Source organism: Phasianus colchicus, chromosome 12 (genome assembly GCF_987193195.1).
Source record: "Phasianus colchicus chromosome 12, bPhaCol1.hap1.1, whole genome shotgun sequence".
In the NCBI taxonomy this organism is placed as follows: domain Eukaryota; kingdom Metazoa; phylum Chordata; class Aves; order Galliformes; family Phasianidae; genus Phasianus; species Phasianus colchicus.
Window position 1 is genome coordinate 17,126,637 of NC_143447.1, and position 21,052 is coordinate 17,147,688.

General features: G+C 42.6%; 1 protein-coding gene across 5 annotated transcripts in view; it reads right to left on the reverse strand.

Moving 5' to 3' along the window:
- Positions 1–21,052, reverse strand: part of IGF1R (insulin like growth factor 1 receptor) — a 151,230-nt gene that overhangs the window by 37,932 nt on the left and 92,246 nt on the right. For all 5 annotated transcript variants that reach the window (XM_031587777.2, XM_031587776.2, XM_090149077.1 and 2 more), the window contains 3 exons: positions 8,509–8,821; positions 5,941–6,086; positions 4,159–4,303 (listed from right to left, as the gene is read on the reverse strand). In XM_031587777.2, coding sequence (XP_031443637.1) covers positions 4,159–4,303; positions 5,941–6,086; positions 8,509–8,821 — 604 coding nt within the window. The remainder of the gene's footprint in view (positions 1–4,158; positions 4,304–5,940; positions 6,087–8,508; positions 8,822–21,052) is intronic.

Sequence of the window (21,052 nt, forward strand, 5' to 3'; positions counted from 1 at the left end):
AAAAAACAGGTGCAGCAAAAGCAAGATAATAGGCTGCACACCAGCAGTAAGACAACACCTGCAAAAACACATTTTGGAATGGCAGAGACAGGAATGCACAATTAGGAAATGAGTTAAAGGTTTGTGTAGCTGACGGATTTAAATCAAAAGAACCTGTTCTGTCAGTATTTATTATATTATTCTCGGGAAGTCCTACCAACAGAAGTACATCAATGTAAAATCGATTATTAGCATGATAAATCCCTGCAACCTGTGCATGTCACTTTACCTCGGTAAGCTCCTAACAGCACAGCTAAAGCTACAAATCCTACGCATCCTTTCAACTGCAGTCAGAGTTAGCCAGAGTAACATGGCAGACAAACCATTCTGCTCATAAGAAGCTGGCACACTAGAGACTCCTTTATGGTTTTCTTTCCACTGTTTCAACTAAAATTTAGCATTCATTCCTCCCTCACCCAACCTGAAGTGAGAACTGCATTCTGGTTGCAACCTGCACAGAACACAGCTGCAGTTTCTCGTGACACACCAAAATGCTCAGAGTATTTTGAGAACTATGTGAAAGAGAAGGGCTTTGTCCTATTTCCAAGTGCACCCTAAATATCCAGGGCTTGGTCACTAAGATAAGTGATACACCTGGAACCACTGCAGTAAGATGCTGAGAAGAATGTGCTCTGGTGACTAACAATTGAAAAGGGAGTACATATATGCATTTTAAATGTTTCTTGCCAGGAGAGAATAGTGATGCTACACTACATGTGAGATTCAACAGATACCACCAAAATGTGTGTTTATTTGTTACAGATGACTAAAATCCCTGCAGCTCCTTGTGCACTGCTCAGAAGATGACACTTCACTATAATTAGCTGTGTGATTAAGCAATGGCAACTAAGCTTTTCAGCAAAGACCTAAAAAGCTGGACTCAGATTTAATGCAATAAACAGGTGTGGCTCTATGGCTACAGAAACCATCTTAAATATTTTATAACAGCCCAGCCTGTCTCCTGCTCACAACTGTGGCAATTATGCTTCAGACACAAGAGATAATTCTCGTGCTAAAGCATGACAAATAACTTGTATTTCAAGAGAGTTGAATAAATGGGGCAAATCAACTACACATGGGTGCTTTACACAACTGCACACTGACTGGGACAGTCTGGAATTTCTATGGATTGTACTTCTAAAGGCATCCACACAAGTTTGAGCAACGGTCTGAGGCAAGGCAAACAAGTCCAAAGGGATCCTATATACACTGTCAGTATAAATTAGTGGAAGTTACTCTGGCACCACACAAAGTGCCAAGGAAACCAGACCTGGAATGCTAAATCCAGTCCCAGGCACAGGAGAGGTGCAATGCTGCATGGCTCAGAAGGTGGAGCAGCAGGCAGTGGAAAGGCACTTATGGCTTGGGTTGTAAATAATGATTATATCAGACACTGACTCCAACAGCTGTGGAAAAAATAGGGATGTCAAGGAAGATAGCATGGAAAGAATAGAAGATTCAGTGTAGGAAAACAAAGCACTGCCACTCAAACCCTTCAGAGAGTATCAGTGTAAACGTCTGGAGACCATGACTTGAAGGACAGATTGAACTTCTGAACAGAAGCAGGAGGCTCATCTGGTCCCAGGCTGTGCCATAAAGAGCCTCAAGTCAACCTGCATAATCCACACACACCCACGGGAGAGCATTCCCACAAGGTGACGCATCTCCCAACTGCAGAGCACCCAGAGCTACTTAATTATTGACTGCATACACCAGAAACATGTTTCACTGTATCTGCACACAGTGCTGCATCTATCTGCATACACACAGCATAAAGCAATGATGCAGAACACTACACCCACAGCGAGAGGAGATACTGGTAAAGAAAGTGTTCCACATAACAAGCTTTCAATCACCTGTTATCCCCATTCACAGCATATATGACACCAAAAACTCTGGGAAGAAAGTAATGACCAGGTAAGTTTGCTGCTGAAGGGGTTAACACAATGTGTAAAGAAGTGACTTGCACCAAAACGGGAACAAGAACTGGCAAAGGACTGTGAATGGCTGCAATGGATATGTTGGCTACAGAAGACCAGGCTAGTGGCAGAGTCTGACAAGCCTGGAATGAGACAAGTGGGATGTAAGACACACAGAGAAGCTGTTCATCTCTCAGTGCTACAATAAAAAGAAATCCCACTAAGCTAGCTGGAACATCAACCAATATGAGAGCAAAAAGGAAACTGCTTATTGCTTTACACATACAAAACATCAGCTAAGAAGCTGCCTATTAATTTGGCATGCATTCCACACCTATGTGGCCCTGATCACAGGTATCCAACACTTGGAGAAGTGCTGCCCATGTGCCTCTCGCTCACAGGGCAGAGATGAGCACACAGCACTCAGCAGAGGACAGGATGGTCAGGCAGGGCAGGCACCAGACTACGAATGAAAATCCTGCAGGGAACACAGAGACCCTTCCAGCACATCTCCATTTCAGTTTCCCTATACATAGAGGGGAATTTTTTTTTGTGGTGAGAATGCATTCCCTACTGATGTGGTGTTCAAGAGAGGTAATGAATACCCTGAAAACAACTGCAGAAATTAAAGTCCCTATAGTATTCCCACATTCTGTAACAAACAAGGCATGCAACAGCGACTGAGTAAGGAAGAAATACTGAAGTACTGTTTTGCTACTCCTGTTCAATAAAAAAAAAAACAACAGCGCAATGGGGTCAGTCATGTAATGAACAACTCCCATAACGGTTCTTAATTTAACCTCCTTTTCACCCCTGAAGGCAGCACTCCCATAAACTACTGTCCGAGTACAACAGTACTTCCCCCCAGTCCTGCCCCACTGCCTGATGTTCACAGCTCTGCCAAAGTCCTACTTCAAGCTCACTTCTTCCTTGTTAGCTGTCTACTTTCATCTAAATATTTTTGGAAATGTTATCTAGATTGTGGCAATGCCTAAATTACGCTAGGCAAATTTTCCAGGCAAAGAGCCCCTGACATCAGTATGCAAATGGGGCCACTTCCTAACTTCCCTCAGCCCTATTTTCCTCTTCAAAGCTGCACCATTTCCTTTTCTAGTTGGGAATCAGATTTTAAAGCCTGTCATTCCTCTTCATATCAGCTCTGCTGATATCTGCTTACTGACATCCAAGGTAACAGCAATATATATACTACTTAAACCTCAAAGCTGAACTCAAATTTAAGGAGTGCAAGAGAGGGAGAAGAGGCACAGGAGAAAAGACAAACAGATAACTGAAGTATCTGTTAGAGCACAGAGCTTTGTGAGTGGCTGAATGAGCCTTGTGCTCAAAGTGACAAGTCTCCAGGATTTGCAATTAGAAACAAGCTTTTCCATAGAACAAACAATCTTACTGAAAAAAAAAAAGTGTTTTTCAAGTGGAAGATGAAGAGCTGCCCTTTAACTTGCTCTGTCAGATGATGGAATCTGAAGAATTTTAGGCTGACCAAAGACTAGTCTGACAGAAGCAGGGAGGTTGTGAAGAATCCCTCATGCTGTAACTTTATCCTGTCGGGGCAGATAAACTAGGCATAAGCAACCTTTCCCATGACCTTCCCACTACCTTTTCCTATACAATTACCCAAAATTCTTCGTTTAATAATTCTCTCATTACTGACAGAGACTTAACTTTTCCCACAGAGTATTGGTTTAAACTTGAACTAGAACTTGATTCAGGGAGAGATTCAGCTTGTGTGTTAACACACCTGAGCACTGCAAGTTCTGTGGAGGTTGAAAGCTTTTGTTTCTGCTACCTATGCCATCATAGAGAAACAGGAGCTGTATACAACTGTAACTGTGGAGCAGCTGATGTATCACACATTTTATATGTATTACAAAAACAGAATAACCCATGGCAACCATTTCTGGGAGACTGACTTTACTCTTTCTGACCAAGCTACTTTCTGCTTGATAGACAATTTAAATTAATGTTAGTATTTTAAGGAACTGCAAACAATCACAACTTACAAACTAATTCACACTAGTGGAGTCTCTTCCAGTTGCAATCCCCCTTTAGTGAAATGTATTAGCAGATATTAGCAGAAGAGATAATTGTATAAACAGTACACGAAGGAACATTAGGAGACTTAGCCTCTTGTGGCTTTGTATTGTATGTTAAATTGCACCTACAAGTGTACAACACTTACCCGTCCACCTGTTCCTCTCCCAAAATATACCGCAGGTTCTTCAAGAAAGACAGAGAAACCAATGCATGGGAATGGCGAATCTTCACATATCCTGTCACTGTCTCAATCAGACCCATGAAATTCTCCAGTTCTGAAGCTATGTTATCTACAATAAGAAAATTACAGTTTTATTATTCTAAAATCCATAACTTTATTCAATATTCTACTTTACTCAGCACCATTTTAGTAAAAGGGAATGTCTACATTTGTTGCTTTTGAAAACGACATACAATGGTATTCCACCTAAAGTGGCAGTTAAGTGTGCAGAGAGATGGCTGAAGGACAAAAAACAAGGCAGAGCAACACTGGAAAGACACTCTTGCTTTTCTGTATTGTTATATATGTTTCTTCCCCAGACACTACACTCTGAAGACAGCACCAAATACTGAGCCAGTGTTCTGGCCAAGCTGAAGACCCCTGTAAAGGTACACATCCATGGGAATGGAATTGTTCTTCAGGTCCAGAGCAAGGCTCAGGCAGAAACCACCACTGGAGAATAGAGAATGAGACTGAATACAAATGTGAAGAAATAGAAAAGTATGCTAATGGTCTCCAATGGGGCATAAAACACTGATTTCAGTGGCTTAGAAAACTTTGCCCATCAAACTTGGACCTCCATGAAACAAGGAAGACAAAACTATAAGGATGTCCTCATGCCATAGACCACGCTCTCTGCAGCATCACATTAGTGATTTTCCACACTAAGTTATTTAAACTTCTTCAGAGTTAGCTCCAACCTTCAGGACTGTCATCTCCTTAGGACATGAACTGTCCTTGCCAAGCTCTGCAAAATCCCACCCTTCACCAGGCTCAAGGATTGCACTCCTTGTGTGGTGTCACAATCTTCAACACACTTAGATAATAATTAAACCACAACATCCCCCCTCTGCACACACTTGCTCCAGGTATACTGAAAATCTCTCCTGATGCAGACTCTACTAGCAACAGGGGAACAACGAGTGAAGCAATGCACATACTACTGTTTCTAAACTCCATAAATTTTATTAAGCAGAAGGAAGGGAATCAAATACATCTGAAAGTTCCAACCATATTCATGAAAAAGCAAAAAGCACCTTCCATACAGAGACAGATTTCCAACAAAAATTAACAGCAATTTTTCGTGTGTATTTCTTTAAAAGCTCACCAACTGTCAGCACTTCCCTGACCGATGAATGACATCCCTGACAAATTTAATCCAGAGCTTGTTCAAGACATGCAACAAAGACTGGCCAGCTCACTAACGATGACCATCCAGAGGCACAGTGCTGGGCTCTGTATGAGCTTTTGGAGCTACTGATTGCAAATTTTAGCAAGACAACACCTCCTACCTTAGAAACTGAGGCTATTCCATCTTACAGTGCCACTCCCTACGTGTGGAGAATTCTTATTTCCCTACCCAGATGCAAGGACTTTCACTTTTTCACTTTGTTGAGGCTTTATTACTCCTTTGGAACTATTTCTCATCTCCCTGCCTAGTCCTGGTGCCTCCTGGTTCCTTGCCCTGCTGAAAACAGCTACAGAAAATACCAGCTTTCCCTGCTTCCTGATTGGTAGCTGACTACCTATTCCATCTGCATGTTGGAGAATGGTGCTACAAGTGGGCCAACCCAAATAGGAGCACTGCTATGGGACAGGAAAAGAAACAAGTCACTGAGTTTTTTATGTTCCTGTTATTATGCTGACAAAAGAAAAATAATAAAAGCAGTCTCATCAGAGGTTTGTGAAGGCAGGGAAGTCACTTACTTCCACGACGGATGTTGATCAGCAAATTCCCCTTGAGAATCGTGCATCCCTGCAACATTTGTGCTGATGTGACAGAGTCGATGGTCTTCGTTTTCCCATCCTCACAAATTTTGGGGCAAGGCCCCTCACAAGGGCTGCAGAACATACTGTTTGGAAAGAAAAAGGGAACAGAAAACAAGCAGTGATTCACAGCTCAGATTCCACAGACTGCTCTGAATTTGATTTTGAAAGACATTTCCATACGAAGCTCAGGGAAATGCATCAACCCACAGTCAAAGTTACCACACTAGTGCAGAGACTTATAGGAAAACATAACACACCTGTAGGACACAAGAGAGGTTGGCACATCACACCTCCTGTCTACAGCAACATGGGAGCAAGTGAATGGACTCCTACCTGCTGTTCGCCACTTTCTTAAAGGCTCTGTTACCCTGAGCAGAAGGCACTTCAGGTAAAAAACACCACCATTTCATTTACTCCAACTTCATTATAACCACAAAGATGACCCTTCTAACCTACACAAACATCAAGTGCTATTGAAGTTTTGAGCTAATTTAGACTCAACCTCCAAAAATAGGCCAGCTAGGAACTGGAGATGGGCAAGTACTGTTACAAATTCTATGAAGTTTTCTTTCTCCATGTCCTCAAACCAGCATTTCAAGACCAACACTAGTGTATTAACCTGGGAAAGGTAGCTGTGGGCGTATAAAGTCCTGAGTGACACGGAGAAAGTGAGCAGTGAATTAGTCACTGTTTCTTATAGCGTCAGAGGTATTAAAGTAGCAAGTTCAAACAAACAAAAAGATGCACCTTCATGCAAGACAAAACTAATTCGTGTAACTCACTGCAACAAGGACTGGGAGAGGCAGACAAGAAGTCTAAACAGATCCAAAATGGATTACACAAATTAAGAAAGAATAGGTACACCTGTGACCATAAAAACATCAAGACAGGCATAGCCTAACTCAGAGAAACCTGACTGTCAGGCTGATGTGTCTGCTTCTCATACTTACAGACATCTATAAACATTTTAACAGGCCAAACTCAAGGAACAAGATCGCAGGCTAGCCTAGCCTTTGGCTACTGCAGCTTCATAAAGACTATGCCATTAAACTCATGTGGAAAAAACATGCCTTCTGATCACTCCTGGTACACGTCTTTCCTGATTCAAATTTGTTTTTTATCTCACTAATGAAAATATTGGAATAAATTGAATTTCATCATCACTTACCCTACATTATTGCTTTAGAGGGAAAAAATAAGGAAAAGAAAGAGCTCCAAAGACAAAAGCTTTTGATGCCAATAGTGATGAGCACAGACTTATTATTTATTACCTTAAAAAGAAACTGAGTCCACTTTCTTCTAAGGCTTAAAGAAACATGTAAATTGATAGCAGCCATTTTTTGTGTGCAAACAGTATAAAGAAGAAAGCATCCTTTTCTTACTTGTAAGTTCCTATTTCAAAATCCTGCACTATAACATGCTACAAACCACTAAAAGCTACAGACACAAGCAAAAGGCATTCAACTAAATGTACAAAGAATGCAGGAAATGCTTTCCATTTGCAACTATTTGTTAACATCACCTCTGGGGAAGAAAACATTCTCCGGCCTTGGGTTACAGCTCCTTTCAATCTCCGCAGCCGAGCGCTACACTGAGATAAGATAGAACTGTCATGCACTTCAGTGTAAGCAGCTCAAACAGCTGGGACTACAACCTCAGGTAGATAAGTGAAAGATTTCTCAGGTGAATATTGGGCTTTGAGCAAACACAGTGTTAAGTTGCTTACAACCCAATGTGAACCAGGGACTGCCTTGCTGCTTGAGTGAACAGATGAATGCCATGCACAGACACACAGCCAGTGCAGGTATCATCACAACCTCTTTCCAAAAACCCCTATCTTATAGCAACCATTTAGTATAGCACTGAAGCACCTTCCCTTACTTATGGAGGTCTGGGTCAGCAGGCAACTGAGGCTGTTAGCTTAACCCCACGTAAAATAAGAAAGTGTTAAGTACACATCAATCTAACTGTCAAAATGAAATAAGTGGAGGTGAGTTACATCCTTGCAGAAATTTATTCTGCATAATGTTATCTGCATCATTTTTGTAACCAACTTTACGATTGGTTTCTTCTAAAACATCACTGCTATTTTCTGGAAAGAGTGAAAAAAAGGAAATAAAGTTACAAAGAACACATGTCTAAAATGTAAGTATACATAAAGCAAGTAACATGTGAAACAAAGCAGCTCTGAGGTTTCTGTAAGTGTGACAATGGTAATCTGCCTATCTCCAGCCCTGTCTTCCTTGGCTCTCACTTTCTTTTGTTCAAAACCTGGTTTTGCACTGTTCTGACCTCCTGAAGTCTTTCAGAACAAGCAGCATGAACTGATGTGCACAGGCCATAATTAGACTTCTAAAATGATGTCTGAGCAAGCCTTTACTGGGAAGTGATGAAATTCCAAAACACGTCTTCCACCAACTGCAACTTGCATCACAAGGCTGCCACAGAGTAGGGAGGGGGGAATAAACACGCTAACTGTGACGGACCTTAAGAAACTTTCATTACCTTTGGCTCCCATTGCGTATGAATCCAGAAGGGCACTCTGCCATGCACTCATCGTTGTGAATCACAAACCTCTCGTATTCACTTGTTTCAGTGGCAGGGACTTTGGAGCAGAACTCCTTGGTCACGCAGCGCCAGCCCTCAAACTTGTAGGTGTTTGGAGGGCAGGTGGGCATGCAGACCCCTTCGTAGTAGTAGTTGCGACAGGCCACGCAAGCAGTGTTGTTGTCGGGTGCTGTGCAGCTCCCCAGGCACTCAGGATGGCAACACTCGTTCTGGTCTGTGCAGGCTCTCTTGCCACATGAGCTGGGGCACACTGCAAGAAAGAAGGCAAGGGATGTGAGTTACTGTGAAGTAAGGGGAATGGTATTATGGAAAAACCCCAATCTACACAAACCTACGTCTTCATTGCCTGGGCTCTAGGGAAGCTCTGCAGAAGAACCAATTCTTTTAAAACTGACAGAACTGACTATTTTTTTTCCCGTTTCAGTTGCCTGAAAATATCTTTTTTGCAGATGAAATTCATAACATGAGCCACTGAAATAATGCAGCTTTGAAAAGAAGAACAACATAAGGATAATGGAAACAATTCAATGCTCCCCCATCCCAAAGCCCTAGAATTATGGGATTTCTTGGTGGCTTTTTTTTGAGCACTGACTTATTGTCTTTCTAAGCATTCCTTGTCTTTCCCATTTGTACTTCAAATTGGTCTTTACTGGCAAGAAAATAAGCCTCCTTTAAACAACTTAATTACACTTGTACAATAAAGCACTGCTATACTATAGCACACATGGTTAGGTCAACCCCAATGTAGCATCCCAATGTTGCTTATGTATGCAGAATGAGGTTTAATAAAGTACAGATGGTAAACATCAAATACTGTGCAATCAGAGGCGCTGCTATTTCTCTCTGAAGAGCGTAACAGAATTCTGCCTTATCCCCAAATTCCAGGTTTGGAGAACAAAATACGTAAAGTACAAACAAAAAAAAAAGGGGGGGGGGGGGTGCAAATTTATTGAGACATTTGTTTTCTGTGAAAGCATTTCGGCTTGGAAGAAATGAACAAAGAGCAGAATCGTCACCAGACAATCTCACTATTGTTACATCAAAAGAAGTGGCAGCATTATATTTATGTAACAACAACATTTTGATTGCAGCTTTGTATGGCCCTTTAGCCATGCGAGCTGTGTGCCAGAGGCTCTGTAAACAAACACAGATAGGAAATCTGGTTTGCATTAAGTGACTGTTTTCCACTTTCTAACTTAGCTAAAAAACAGTACCAATAATAACAGCGTAAAGCAGCATTTCAGTAGTACAACTCCAGTACGATCCAAGCAAAGCACCACAAGACATTTAAACTGAGCTATCTGAGCAAAAAGCACACGACCAGCAAAGAAGCTAATGTCCCAGAATGAACACAGAAGCAACAGAGCCCAGCCTGCAGGGAAACACGTTTTGAGATACTGTTAATAATTCCACAAAAGAAATTTTGCACTGCAACTTTCTTTCCTGACTGCCAAAAATCTGCCATGTGGCAAAGCACAAATATCTGAGAGGAAATTTTCTTCAACTGGTACAACAAACCAGAAAACTCTTAAATTCCTCTGCTCATTAAAAATCAAAATGGTTCACAGCTCTGCATCAGGATCTACGTGTTGCTTACAAAAAGCCAGTGCCCACTCCCAAACGGACTCATAAGACACACATCAGACAATTCTGCATTTATAATCCAAATGGTTTTGTACTGATCTTGCACTTCCCCCCGGCCCCTTTTTAAAAGAAGCCCCAGCTGCCAATATTGCAAGTTGAGGCTGGCATCCGAGTACCAACCTGGCTTCTACAATCACCACTGGAAACATTCTGCAGAGGAAATTCAACCTGCAGGAGGTGGTGCTGCATGTCCTGCTAGCCAAACTGGCAGACCAGGTGAAGGCAGCACAAATACACCTCAACAGGTCAAAGTGAAGATTTTTCGGTAGGGACAACTACTTCCAAAACCCATAGCAGGAGTGAAGACTGCTACAAAATGCACAGCACGGGTATACCTGATTTCCTCTGAAGAAGGAAAAAACACCTACATCACACATCAACAAAAATAAAAAAGCATACTGGTGTAAAGTCTCTTATTGATGGTTATTTGCATCAGTGTAAAAGGAGAGAAGCATGCCCATACACCACCCAGTAAGGCACATTCAGGTACACAGCACTACCACACTGACAGCTACTACAGAGTTAAACAAACAAACAAGAAAGTGTGCCTTGCTAGCAGACAGACTGCTGTTCTGAGTGAATGTGCAGTAGCAACATTCCCAGTTCAGAGCCCTAGTAAGAAGCAGCACATGTCCCCGTGCCTCCATAAAGTTCTAGATTTACTAAAGCAGCACTGCATGTTCCCATCAGGGCAGACACTTGCAAAAAACAAAGGCTGCTGCACTAAGTGTCCACGTGAACGTAGTAGAAAAAGAGCGAGATGATTTCATTCCTGGGAAAGACTTCCATACTGCCTTAGTGCCTCTGCAATTCAGGAACAGACTGGTGTATAAATAGGATTCCCTGCATCTCTCCGTAAAACTGCTGACTGCTGTCTGCAGGAGTACAAAGCGAGGATATCTGAGTTCACGTGAACAAGGTAATCAGTGAACCAGATTTCTAAAGCATAGGAATAGTTTTAATGGCAGTCATTTGAACGAGAACAGCTGAAAACGTTGTACAGATAATTTTTTAAAAGCTCAGCAACCTCATTTTTCTCTCAGCCCTGTTTCTCACTTGCTGCTAACGCTGGCAAAGTTCTCAGCCTGGAGACAATGCGGGCATCCTGTTTCTTAGAAGGGGCAGGACAAGAACTTTTGTGTGTACAGGATACAGAACAAACAACATGAAGTCCTATCTGCCTAAAATGCCAGGTCCCTGAGACGGCCCGCTCAGAAGCCTCACTACATAACATCAGCCTTACTCCCCCTCTCCCACCCTCACAAATCCTGCTACTTGGGCTGCTACATCTGTAGCAAAACATTGAAAATGAAAGTTCACCCCCAAAAAAAAAACAAAAAAAAACTGAATTACATTTGAATACTTGTTGACTTGAGTCTACAAGAACATCAGACAAACATAAGGAAATGGTGGGCTGACATTTCGGGATGGAATTTATCAGCTAGGTACAAAAGTGCCTTGAATCACAAAGGCTGATGACTGTACACAAGAAAAAAAGAACAAATCCTTGCTGACAACCACAAGGGCAAGAAATACTTAATTGTCATCACGTGGAGCTACCAAGATAATGGAAAATTTCAGAGACCTTGGAGTGCAGCCATGGAAGGAAGAAGCCAAAACAAGACCTAAGGAATAGCAGACCCTTACGCAGCTTCATGATCTTACTGAAGAGATGGCAGTGGCTCGACTAGACCAGAGCGCCTCATTATTTACTTTCAGGGAGTGAAAGTACCAAATAATCTGCAGCTCTTCAAAGAATGACATGTCAAGAATACCAGAAGCCACAAATCAAATTTACCAGAGCAAAAATAACAGCAGTAGTTTCTCTGACCTTCTGTGCTTCACCTTCCCTCTGATTTCTTCAAATGAAAAGTTTTCCTTGTCAACACAATTCAAGAGATTTTCCAAATGCTATTAAGATAGGATTACTCAAAAATGCAGAATATATCACTTCCAGATAGCTGCTCACTGAGCGGCCCGGGCAGACCTGTCACACAGAAAGGAGATACTGGAAAACTAAATGCAAATCTTAAAACGAAGCAAGAAGAATTCCAAGAGAACCCAACTCAGACTCATCACTCTCAATTAAAATCTCCGAGATGCTGAACTGAAATTGCAAACTAAAAGCCAAGTTGGGAAATCCTCAACCAAAACAAAAAAGACAAGAAATAAATCATCTCTGTATTTACAGCAGCTACTTTTGGGACAGCTTCACACTAAGGAGATGGCAATAAGGCTTTCTGCCATCAGTTATCTCAGTGTTATATGGAGCGACACAGAGCGAAAGCTCCCTGAAACAGCCCTGCTTTGATATCACGGCTATTGCACAGTTTGGACAGACAAAGTGCTCTTATCAGCTCCAAGATGCTGGGACCTCTGCAGCCCTGGAAGAGAAGCATCAGGTGAACGAGCCACCCGTCTCATGGAGGGGAGCGTGGCCAGGAGAGGAAGACTTCTGGCAAGCCGTGGCGGCCGGCCCTGCCAAGGCTGGCACCCGGCCAGTCGCACGCGGGCAAGCACCAGGCTGCCAAGTGTGGGATACTATTTTATTATTATTATTTTATTTTTTTAAAGATTCTTTCTCCCCTTCTGAAATGATATTCAATCCTTCCTTATTTTTTTTTTCTCCTTTCTTAACGCATCCTTCACATAAAGTGTTTCTGAAAGACAAGGGAAAAACCCAGCTTTGAGCAGAAACCAGAGGAGGGAGGGAGGATGTCCTCCCAGCCAACTACTGAAAAAATTAGCTGTCTAAATTTATCCACAAAGACAGAAAAAAAAATGGTCATTTTTGGAATGCTAATCCTTCTACATGACAGATTTTTTAAAATACTGCATTTTAATGGTCTAAACTTTGGTCTGGTCTTTCAAACAGCTGACTTCACATGCACAAACAGCCTACACAAGACCTGATTTCTTTTGCCCAGTATATGGTAAGAATGGAGAGACTGGAGATATTACTCAGAAAATCCAGTTCCAGTGATTCACAGCCAGGGCTGCAATTAAACAGCTACAGAATAAAGGCTGCAAGAAGGAAATATTCATGTTAAATGCACGCAGTAACATGTTCTGATCACAGAAATATGGGTAAAGTCATCTCCAAAGAACTGAAGAAGCCACTTGGTTACATGACTTGTAGAAAATCTTCATATTGCTATAGAAACAAGTACTACTAACACACTGACAATGGTGCATTATTCCCTCTCCATTCTCTCCTGCACTCTAAAACTGGTATCTCATTTTTGGCAAATATCCGAAAAAAAAAAAAAGCTACCATATCAAAGAACTTCCGTACCTTCCAGCAGCTAAGACATAAAAACGTGACACATTTTGAAATTACCAACCTGATCTCATTAAAGGTTCACTTTAACACAAGACTGATACTATGAATTTAAAGTGACCAACACCTTTCTCTGTAGAATTCCATACATACAGTCACACATACAGTCATTCCCACCACTGGACTATTTGGCTGGTCCTATACAAACTTCTACTAAGAATCAAGACCAGGGCATTAAGCCTGGCCTGCAAGCTACATCTGACTGGAGAGCACTTCACTAAAGCCATGTGTTTCCATGTTTACGTCCTACTTATTACCAGCCTCTTTTTATCTGGCCGACCTTTCCAAGGATCTTGAAAGTATTCCTACGTTTTTTTCTGTGAATCATTTTCTTCCCACTGTACAAATCCAGCTGATGTTCAGCTACATCTGCTTGGTTTACACACAAAGCTTTTTGATCCCCTGCACCCCAACACTGCACTTTATCACAGATGCCACATGAGATAATCTCTCACTGAAAGGCATGGTGCCACGAAGCACCCAGAACTGTGGCTCAGAGGATATCTCCAACCTGCAATCAGCCACCAGCAGCTCAGCCTTCAAGCACATGAAACACTGACCAAGCAATCTACCTGGACATCCCCCCTTCCCCAAGATTTGGTGGCTAAAATTCAAAACTGTGCTAAAAGCCTGTATAAAGCCCTGTTGGACAGCAGCTGGGTACAAATGCCACAGAGGATCAGCTGAAAGCAACTGCCAAGGATATGGAAGAGAAGAGCAGGGACTGGCCAAAGGAAGGAAGCCCAGCACCACACAGCACCTGGAGGTGCTCACAGACCACCAAGGTAAGGCATGAGGCAGAGGATGTTCATTGTTCAATAAAATGAATATTCTTCTAGAACATACCATTGTGGTGAGCTACTCAGTGCCCTCTAGTCCTGGGATATGTTTTCAGCAAAATTAATACTCTCCCTCCCTTGGAACAGGGCATGCCACACTAGCACAGGGAGCAAGAAAGCACACTCCTGGGGAGCCAGAGGCCCATGGCATGGTGTGCAGCCGCCCCAACACACAGCATATCTGTTGCTCTCCTTCCCAGCTGAAAAGAATACAACATCCCCCTTCAGAAAACAGAGCCAACAACAACAGACACATTTCAGTTGGATACAGTGGACTTCGAGTGGCCCTCTCCACTTCTTTCCACCATCTATCACTCATTCTTCACCCCAGAAGTTCCCTCAAAACAGCCTTGAGGCTCCCCAAGCTGTGATAAATAATGATGTGTGCTCAGTTTGCTTTATTTAGAGTGCCTACAGGACACAAGGACACTGTTTGGCACTGCAAAACCAACCAACCTTTCAGGTTTTCTGCAGATGAAGCAATCAGCCCCGTTAAAAGCTCCCACAGCTACTCACATCTCACAGAAATGAGAGCAAACAGAAAGCCGAGAGAAGAAAACAAGTGCCTTAAACCACAGTCAACAGGAACCAATAGATTGTACATTCCTCCATTTGCTCCAACGTGCGTAATAGCAGCGAGCAGGAAGGTGCAAATAAACACGACTTATTGATGAGAACGGGCAGCACGAACTGCATTCTCTTTCAAAACAGCTTATGTTGCCCAGCACAACTCAGATTGGCATCGCTGCAGCTGGCACTTGAGAGAAAGAGGAAAAAAACAAGTCCATTTTGTCCTTTCCACGCCAGTTTGAATTCAGTACACAAACAAACGCAGCTCAGGCGCACACACAGCACCCAGCAGGCGTCAAGGCCACTTTTACTCTATCTTAGACACCAGGTAAGCAAATTGGTTGGGCAAAGTTTATGATCAGCACCATACTGTTCTAAGAAGTGAAATTTCCCCAGCAAAAAGTCAATTTCCCACTGAAGGGATGCAGATGGGAACAATAACTGTAACACCAGTGGGGATGTAAGCATGGTGTGGAGAAGAGCAGCGGCACCGCTGCTCCCTGAGCTCCTCGCCAGTCCAGAGGGAAAAAGAGGGGCTGCCCCAGAGTATCTCTCAACCAAGTTCTTTTTCCTTTCCTTCCTTTCACAACTAAGATATTGGAGTATTGTTTTTTTCCCTGCACTGTTGCTTAAAGCAAGATCTAATCTGCAAGTGCAAGGCAATAAACTTTATGCCATTTAATTAATAGTCTGCAAGCAAGGAGTCTTGGTCAGTCTTCTGGCAAAATCCCAGCTGGAGGAAGAATACTTTCACATTCCAGGTCTATTCTAAAGGAAGAAGATGGTTTGATAACATTATCACAAAGGCCTAAATTTTGTAGTTCTCTTAATGGTGATGGTTAACAGCAAAAAAGTCACCAGTCCTGAGAAACAGGAAGGACTACAAGTGCAAAACAAGATACAAGAACACCAACATTCAGGAAGTTGTCAGAAACCCGAGTGTAGTTGTTTTAAATTAGGGACTAAATTAGGGCTTTGAGTACAGCATCACTTAAGACATCTTCACTGGAAGTGAAGTCATCCTACCAAGATCACACCACTTTAAACAATACTAAAGGCAATTAGCTTCAAAATGATGGGCAAAATATTGCCTACACAACTTCTTGAAATACAAGAGTGTGTAAGCAAATCTGACAGTAAATGAGGGTTGTGTTCTTGAGATCCTCAGCAAACAAAAAGTAAGCACTTCTCTGGGTTCCTAACAACCATGAATAATCTTCATTCCAAATCTCTAATATAAATGCAGACAGAACACGCAGTGTGCCAGAGTTCACAGCACCCAAAGGCAGACTGAGTCCCGCAATGCACTTCAACTTACATGCAACATGGACAGCAGAGAGAACACAAATGACCTGAAATCTGCACTAAAGTCACTGTCTTCTCATACAACATGCAATTGTGAGCTAGAAAGCACTCGAAAAAGAAAAAAAAAAAAAAAGCAATTCTGATGGGTTTTCTCAGTGTTTTCATGTAACCTAAAGGAACGATGGCACCGCCTCATCCAGGCTGCACTCACTTTGCTATCTCTAAAAACCTCCTCTGCTATCAGAACTATTTCAGTTCTTCCAACACAGTGTTAAAACAACCTGAGTGAGGAGAACCGGCACCCCCTGGAAACTGCAAGCACACGATACACTCACAACAAGGGGCACAAACCACTGCTGCCCACAAAGGCAAGTACAGCTAATTCTTGGATGCACAACTGCCTATGCTTACTTACCAGCACATGCTTTTGAGGAATTCCTACTACTATGACCAGGGAAAAAAAATGACATTGCCTCTGATTTTCTAAATCCCTTCCTCTAGTAAGGATTTGTGATCAGATTAGGGAGTAGCAGACAGTTTTGTTTATTTATTTATACAAAGGACAGTCAAGGTGAGCTGTATCCCGTATCCGACAGGGACTCTGGGCTAAAGCAAAGCCAGCTCTGGGATGCTGCCTTTGCTGTTCTGAAGCTGGAGAAGGTATGGGATGGCACTAATTTAAAAGGAGGGGAGGAAGGGAAAGAAGAAGAAGAAAAAAAAAAGCAGGATTCATGTTTCGATACTGACAAAAAGTGGGAAGCACTTCCCACTATGTTTCAGCTTGAGTTTGGCACATCTGAGCTACAGTTTTCCACTCTCGTACCTTTTTTTGTACTCTCGAGTCACATTCACATGAACATATAAATACACAGATCCCTACACACTGTGTATAGCAGATACTTACATGGATGGTCTCAAAAAAGAATATGCTTTTCACACACTAAAAAAATTATACAGAGTTATTTTAATGCAGAACTGTTTGTATATTCCTTATAAGTTTATAAAACTCTCACTGTCCTCCCATGACTAACGAAACTGGAATTGAGAGAGTAGTCTATATTTATAACTCGTCTGGTTGCTCATGCCTATGGCCCTATTTCTACTCTCTGTTACTGTACACAGAGCTATGTGAGGTATTGTGGGTTCCCAAACTTCACCGATTTCCTAACAAGGCAGGCCTGTGTCCCGGAGGAACAAACTGGGGGCTGTTTCATTCCAGTATTGGCCGAACTCAGAGGGAGAGGCCTTCAGCTCTGTGGTTTTGGCAGCTCCCCTTGAAACTGGTATTAGAGGCCATTTCTGTGCAATTACATGCCTAACTGGCACTGGATCGTGCATCAATGCTACCGATACCCCATCTGCAGCAGCACAGACCCAGGCCTGGCCCAGCCCACACAACGCACACTTAACGCACCGCTCTGCTCTGACCGCTGCGGTGCTCAGCTGAGCAGTTCCCTCAATGAACACTATGGACACCTCAAGCACTAAGCCCCACTCCAACAGACTGCTCACAGCTAGGAGGAAACAAAAGCCAGAACTTGATCCAAAACCCTCCAGAGACCACAGCATGTTCACCAACACTCACATACTGCAAAACCTAGAGAAACAGCGGAGAAGGAACTGCATCAGGTGCCTAAATACAGTACAATAAGACAAAAAAGCTCCCTACAATGAGGAGTGGCTTATGCCTGCAATCCATATGAACATAATTCATACAGACGTCATAAGACCTGCCCAGGCATCGTGGAACCATGCATCATCTTTTAATCAAAACCACTTCATTGGTTCAGAAATCTTGGAGAGAAGGGTGAGCCTCCACCATGCTGAGCGCCTCGGAATGCACCGATCTGTAACACATGCCAGGCACCTGCGGGGCACAGAAATAGTTCCTAATTTGCAGATCTGACGCACGTCTAATAAAAACAACTGATCATACAAATTGCAGAATCACAGAATGCTTTGAGTTGGAAGGGACCCGTGAGGACCGCCAAACACATCTGTCCTTCAAAACTCTACTATATGAGAGAGAAAAGCACCTACGTTCCTGCACAAAGCAAAACTGGATTTCAGAAACAAAAAAGGGCATAGGTCAACAAAGACATATTTTGGTTAAGTTCAAACAAGTGCTGTTTTAATAGCTGAGGACAGCAGCGTAACACGCCACACTGCCAGACACAGGCACCTGTGAAGAAACATCACCATAAACATACACAGGGCTCGGTGTCTGGTTTGTTTGCATTTTCCGTGTGCTCAAAACAAGTACCAGCACGAGGAGAACACTTACACGTGTTTTGCAAACAATTAAAACAACTCTAAACCAAGTGCCGGGCTGAAGTCATCCTCAGGAGGGCCAGGGCTCGGCACAGGCAGGCAGGGCTGCTCTCCCCTCCTGCCCTTACATCCCAGCACTGCACTCATTTGACAAAGGGTATGGGAAAAGCAGCACCATTTTACCATTCCCAAAACAGAAACGAGGCCATTCAGTCACATAACTATTTGTAATTTCATGCAGACTTGAGATAGGCTGTGAAGACTTCAGGCAACTTTGTTTGCCATGGCACGTATTAGGTTTGTAGGACACCTACAGAGGAATGGCAAATTTAATGAATTTCAAGTTGAACTCTCAGAGATGCTGCAATAAAAGTTACATTTTCTTCCAGTCATGGGTCTCCTTAAGCCAATAACTGTAGATACATTTGGCTACAGAGGTTAAATGGGTGAAAGCACTGCTGTTCTTTCCACTTTCCAATCCCACATGCTATGCTTTTTTCTACTCAAAAGTTCAACTTTCTCCTTCCCCCAACAGTCTGAACCTGCCTACAGTGCAGGCAAGGAAGCTTGCCACTTATGTATTTACAACTTACAAAGCAGACCAAAACCAAAATGTTTCTGGCTATTCCAGAGTTATCAATCTGTTAACATCCCCAACAACATTCCGTGCTGACACCAAGAAATGTTGTGACAAATAGTTATCAGTCACCTCTGTTCCAGATACTCGTGACTATAAAAGGAGCTCAGTGACTGGCCTTGGCCAGCCATGCTGGGATCAAGCAACGCTGCCACCAGAAAACATTCATGAGAAATGCTTTCCAACTCCATCATTAGAAATGACATTTCTCTTCCAATGCATTTAACTGCAAAACGAAGCAACAAATGGATCTGTCTCTATTCCAACCATAGGAGGCCATGCCTCCTCTGCAGTTATGGGCTAGGAAGCTTGCATCTGCATTTATAATAAAGTTTACTGTCGTTATGCATGAGATGCCTGAACGCGTTGCTGGAAAATCACACTGGATAGAAAACACACAAATCCTAATGGACAGACAGAACAGGTCTGAGCCTTTGATGAAAAAAACAACGAAAGGAAACTACCAAATTATGACAGGTCCTGCTTGTGGAGGGTTAAGAGCGAAAATCATTCTTCCAGGACATTCTCCCCCCTAAACTAAAAGCACTAAGTTGGATGGGAACAAAATAGTTCATTACGCCTGCAGTCAAGTACAGAGAAACATCATTTAAATTGCAAATTACAAAGCAACAGATTTTTGCAGGAAGCTCAAGGGATGTTTATAGTTCAGTTTTATGAATTAGAAATGACATGAGGAAGAAGCAAGGGGGTTGGGCTAGCTACTAACCTTAATGCTTGTTCCAGCTTAACTATTTCTCAGATTTGTTTGATGCATTTGACATACACACCAAGGCTTGTTAAACTGACGACAGCAAAGCAGTTTCTCAGAGATCAGCCCTGGGGAAGCACTGTCTGCTGGTGACCATGCTGAGGCTGAAGATTAGCTGCTACAGGAGGAACTCCGAACAGCCTAACTGCACTCCATCCCCACATCACATGCCTCTCTGCAAGGGGAACTTTTAATCCAGTTCCTTTCCTGAAAGTTTCTTTTCATCCAGCAGCTCATTTGACAAACCTGCTTCCCTTTTCCAGGTTTCCTAGTCCCATCAGCTCTTTGGTCTTGATTTCTACTAATGAAACTTCATGAAAGCTTAATAAGAGAAATATGCATACTTAATATTTATACATATATATGAGCAGTTCTCAAAATGTTTTACAAAGGATGAAATCTAATCAAGTGGTCATTTACATGTCCATTTTAAAGTGAAGAAAAATAGATGCAGTATGAGACAATGAGTTAGTCAAGGTTGCAGCAGAAGATGCAGAAATAGAATTGTCTTGATAGGTAAAAGCCCCTCTCCCTACATGACCACCACAACTTTATCTGAAGATATACAAAGTCCTGAATTACAGACTTAAGCACAAGGCAATGGGGTTCAAGCACTTACCTGCCCAGCTGCCAGTACATAATAGAAAAGGCAGAAGCCAGATGTATTTTTTAAACTAAATAAAGCAATCAGCCCATGGGGAGGTTATGGAGAAAAAAAGAAGAATGAAAAAAAAAAAAAAAGGAGTAGATAAGTCAACAACCACAAAGAAATATTCTATTTCACTTAACAGTAAAGCTTAGCCTGAAGGAGGAAACTCACGACTCCCTACTCAAGAGGCTGTTTATCTCTGATCCTCACCTAACTGCAGATCACTGCACAATATACATACAACCTCTACTGCACCCATCCCAGCAGGATTTCCATGGCAGCCCTGTGGCCACTGGTGCAGCCATCTGCCTCCTGGCCCAACACACGGGGTAAAGCAACAACACTGCAGCCACAGTGCAACCATGGAACCTGAAGGCTGCGTGACCAACAGGGCTGCACAGCATGGGATGTGACCCACAGGGGCTCAATCCTAACTAAGGAGATTTCTCCAAATTGC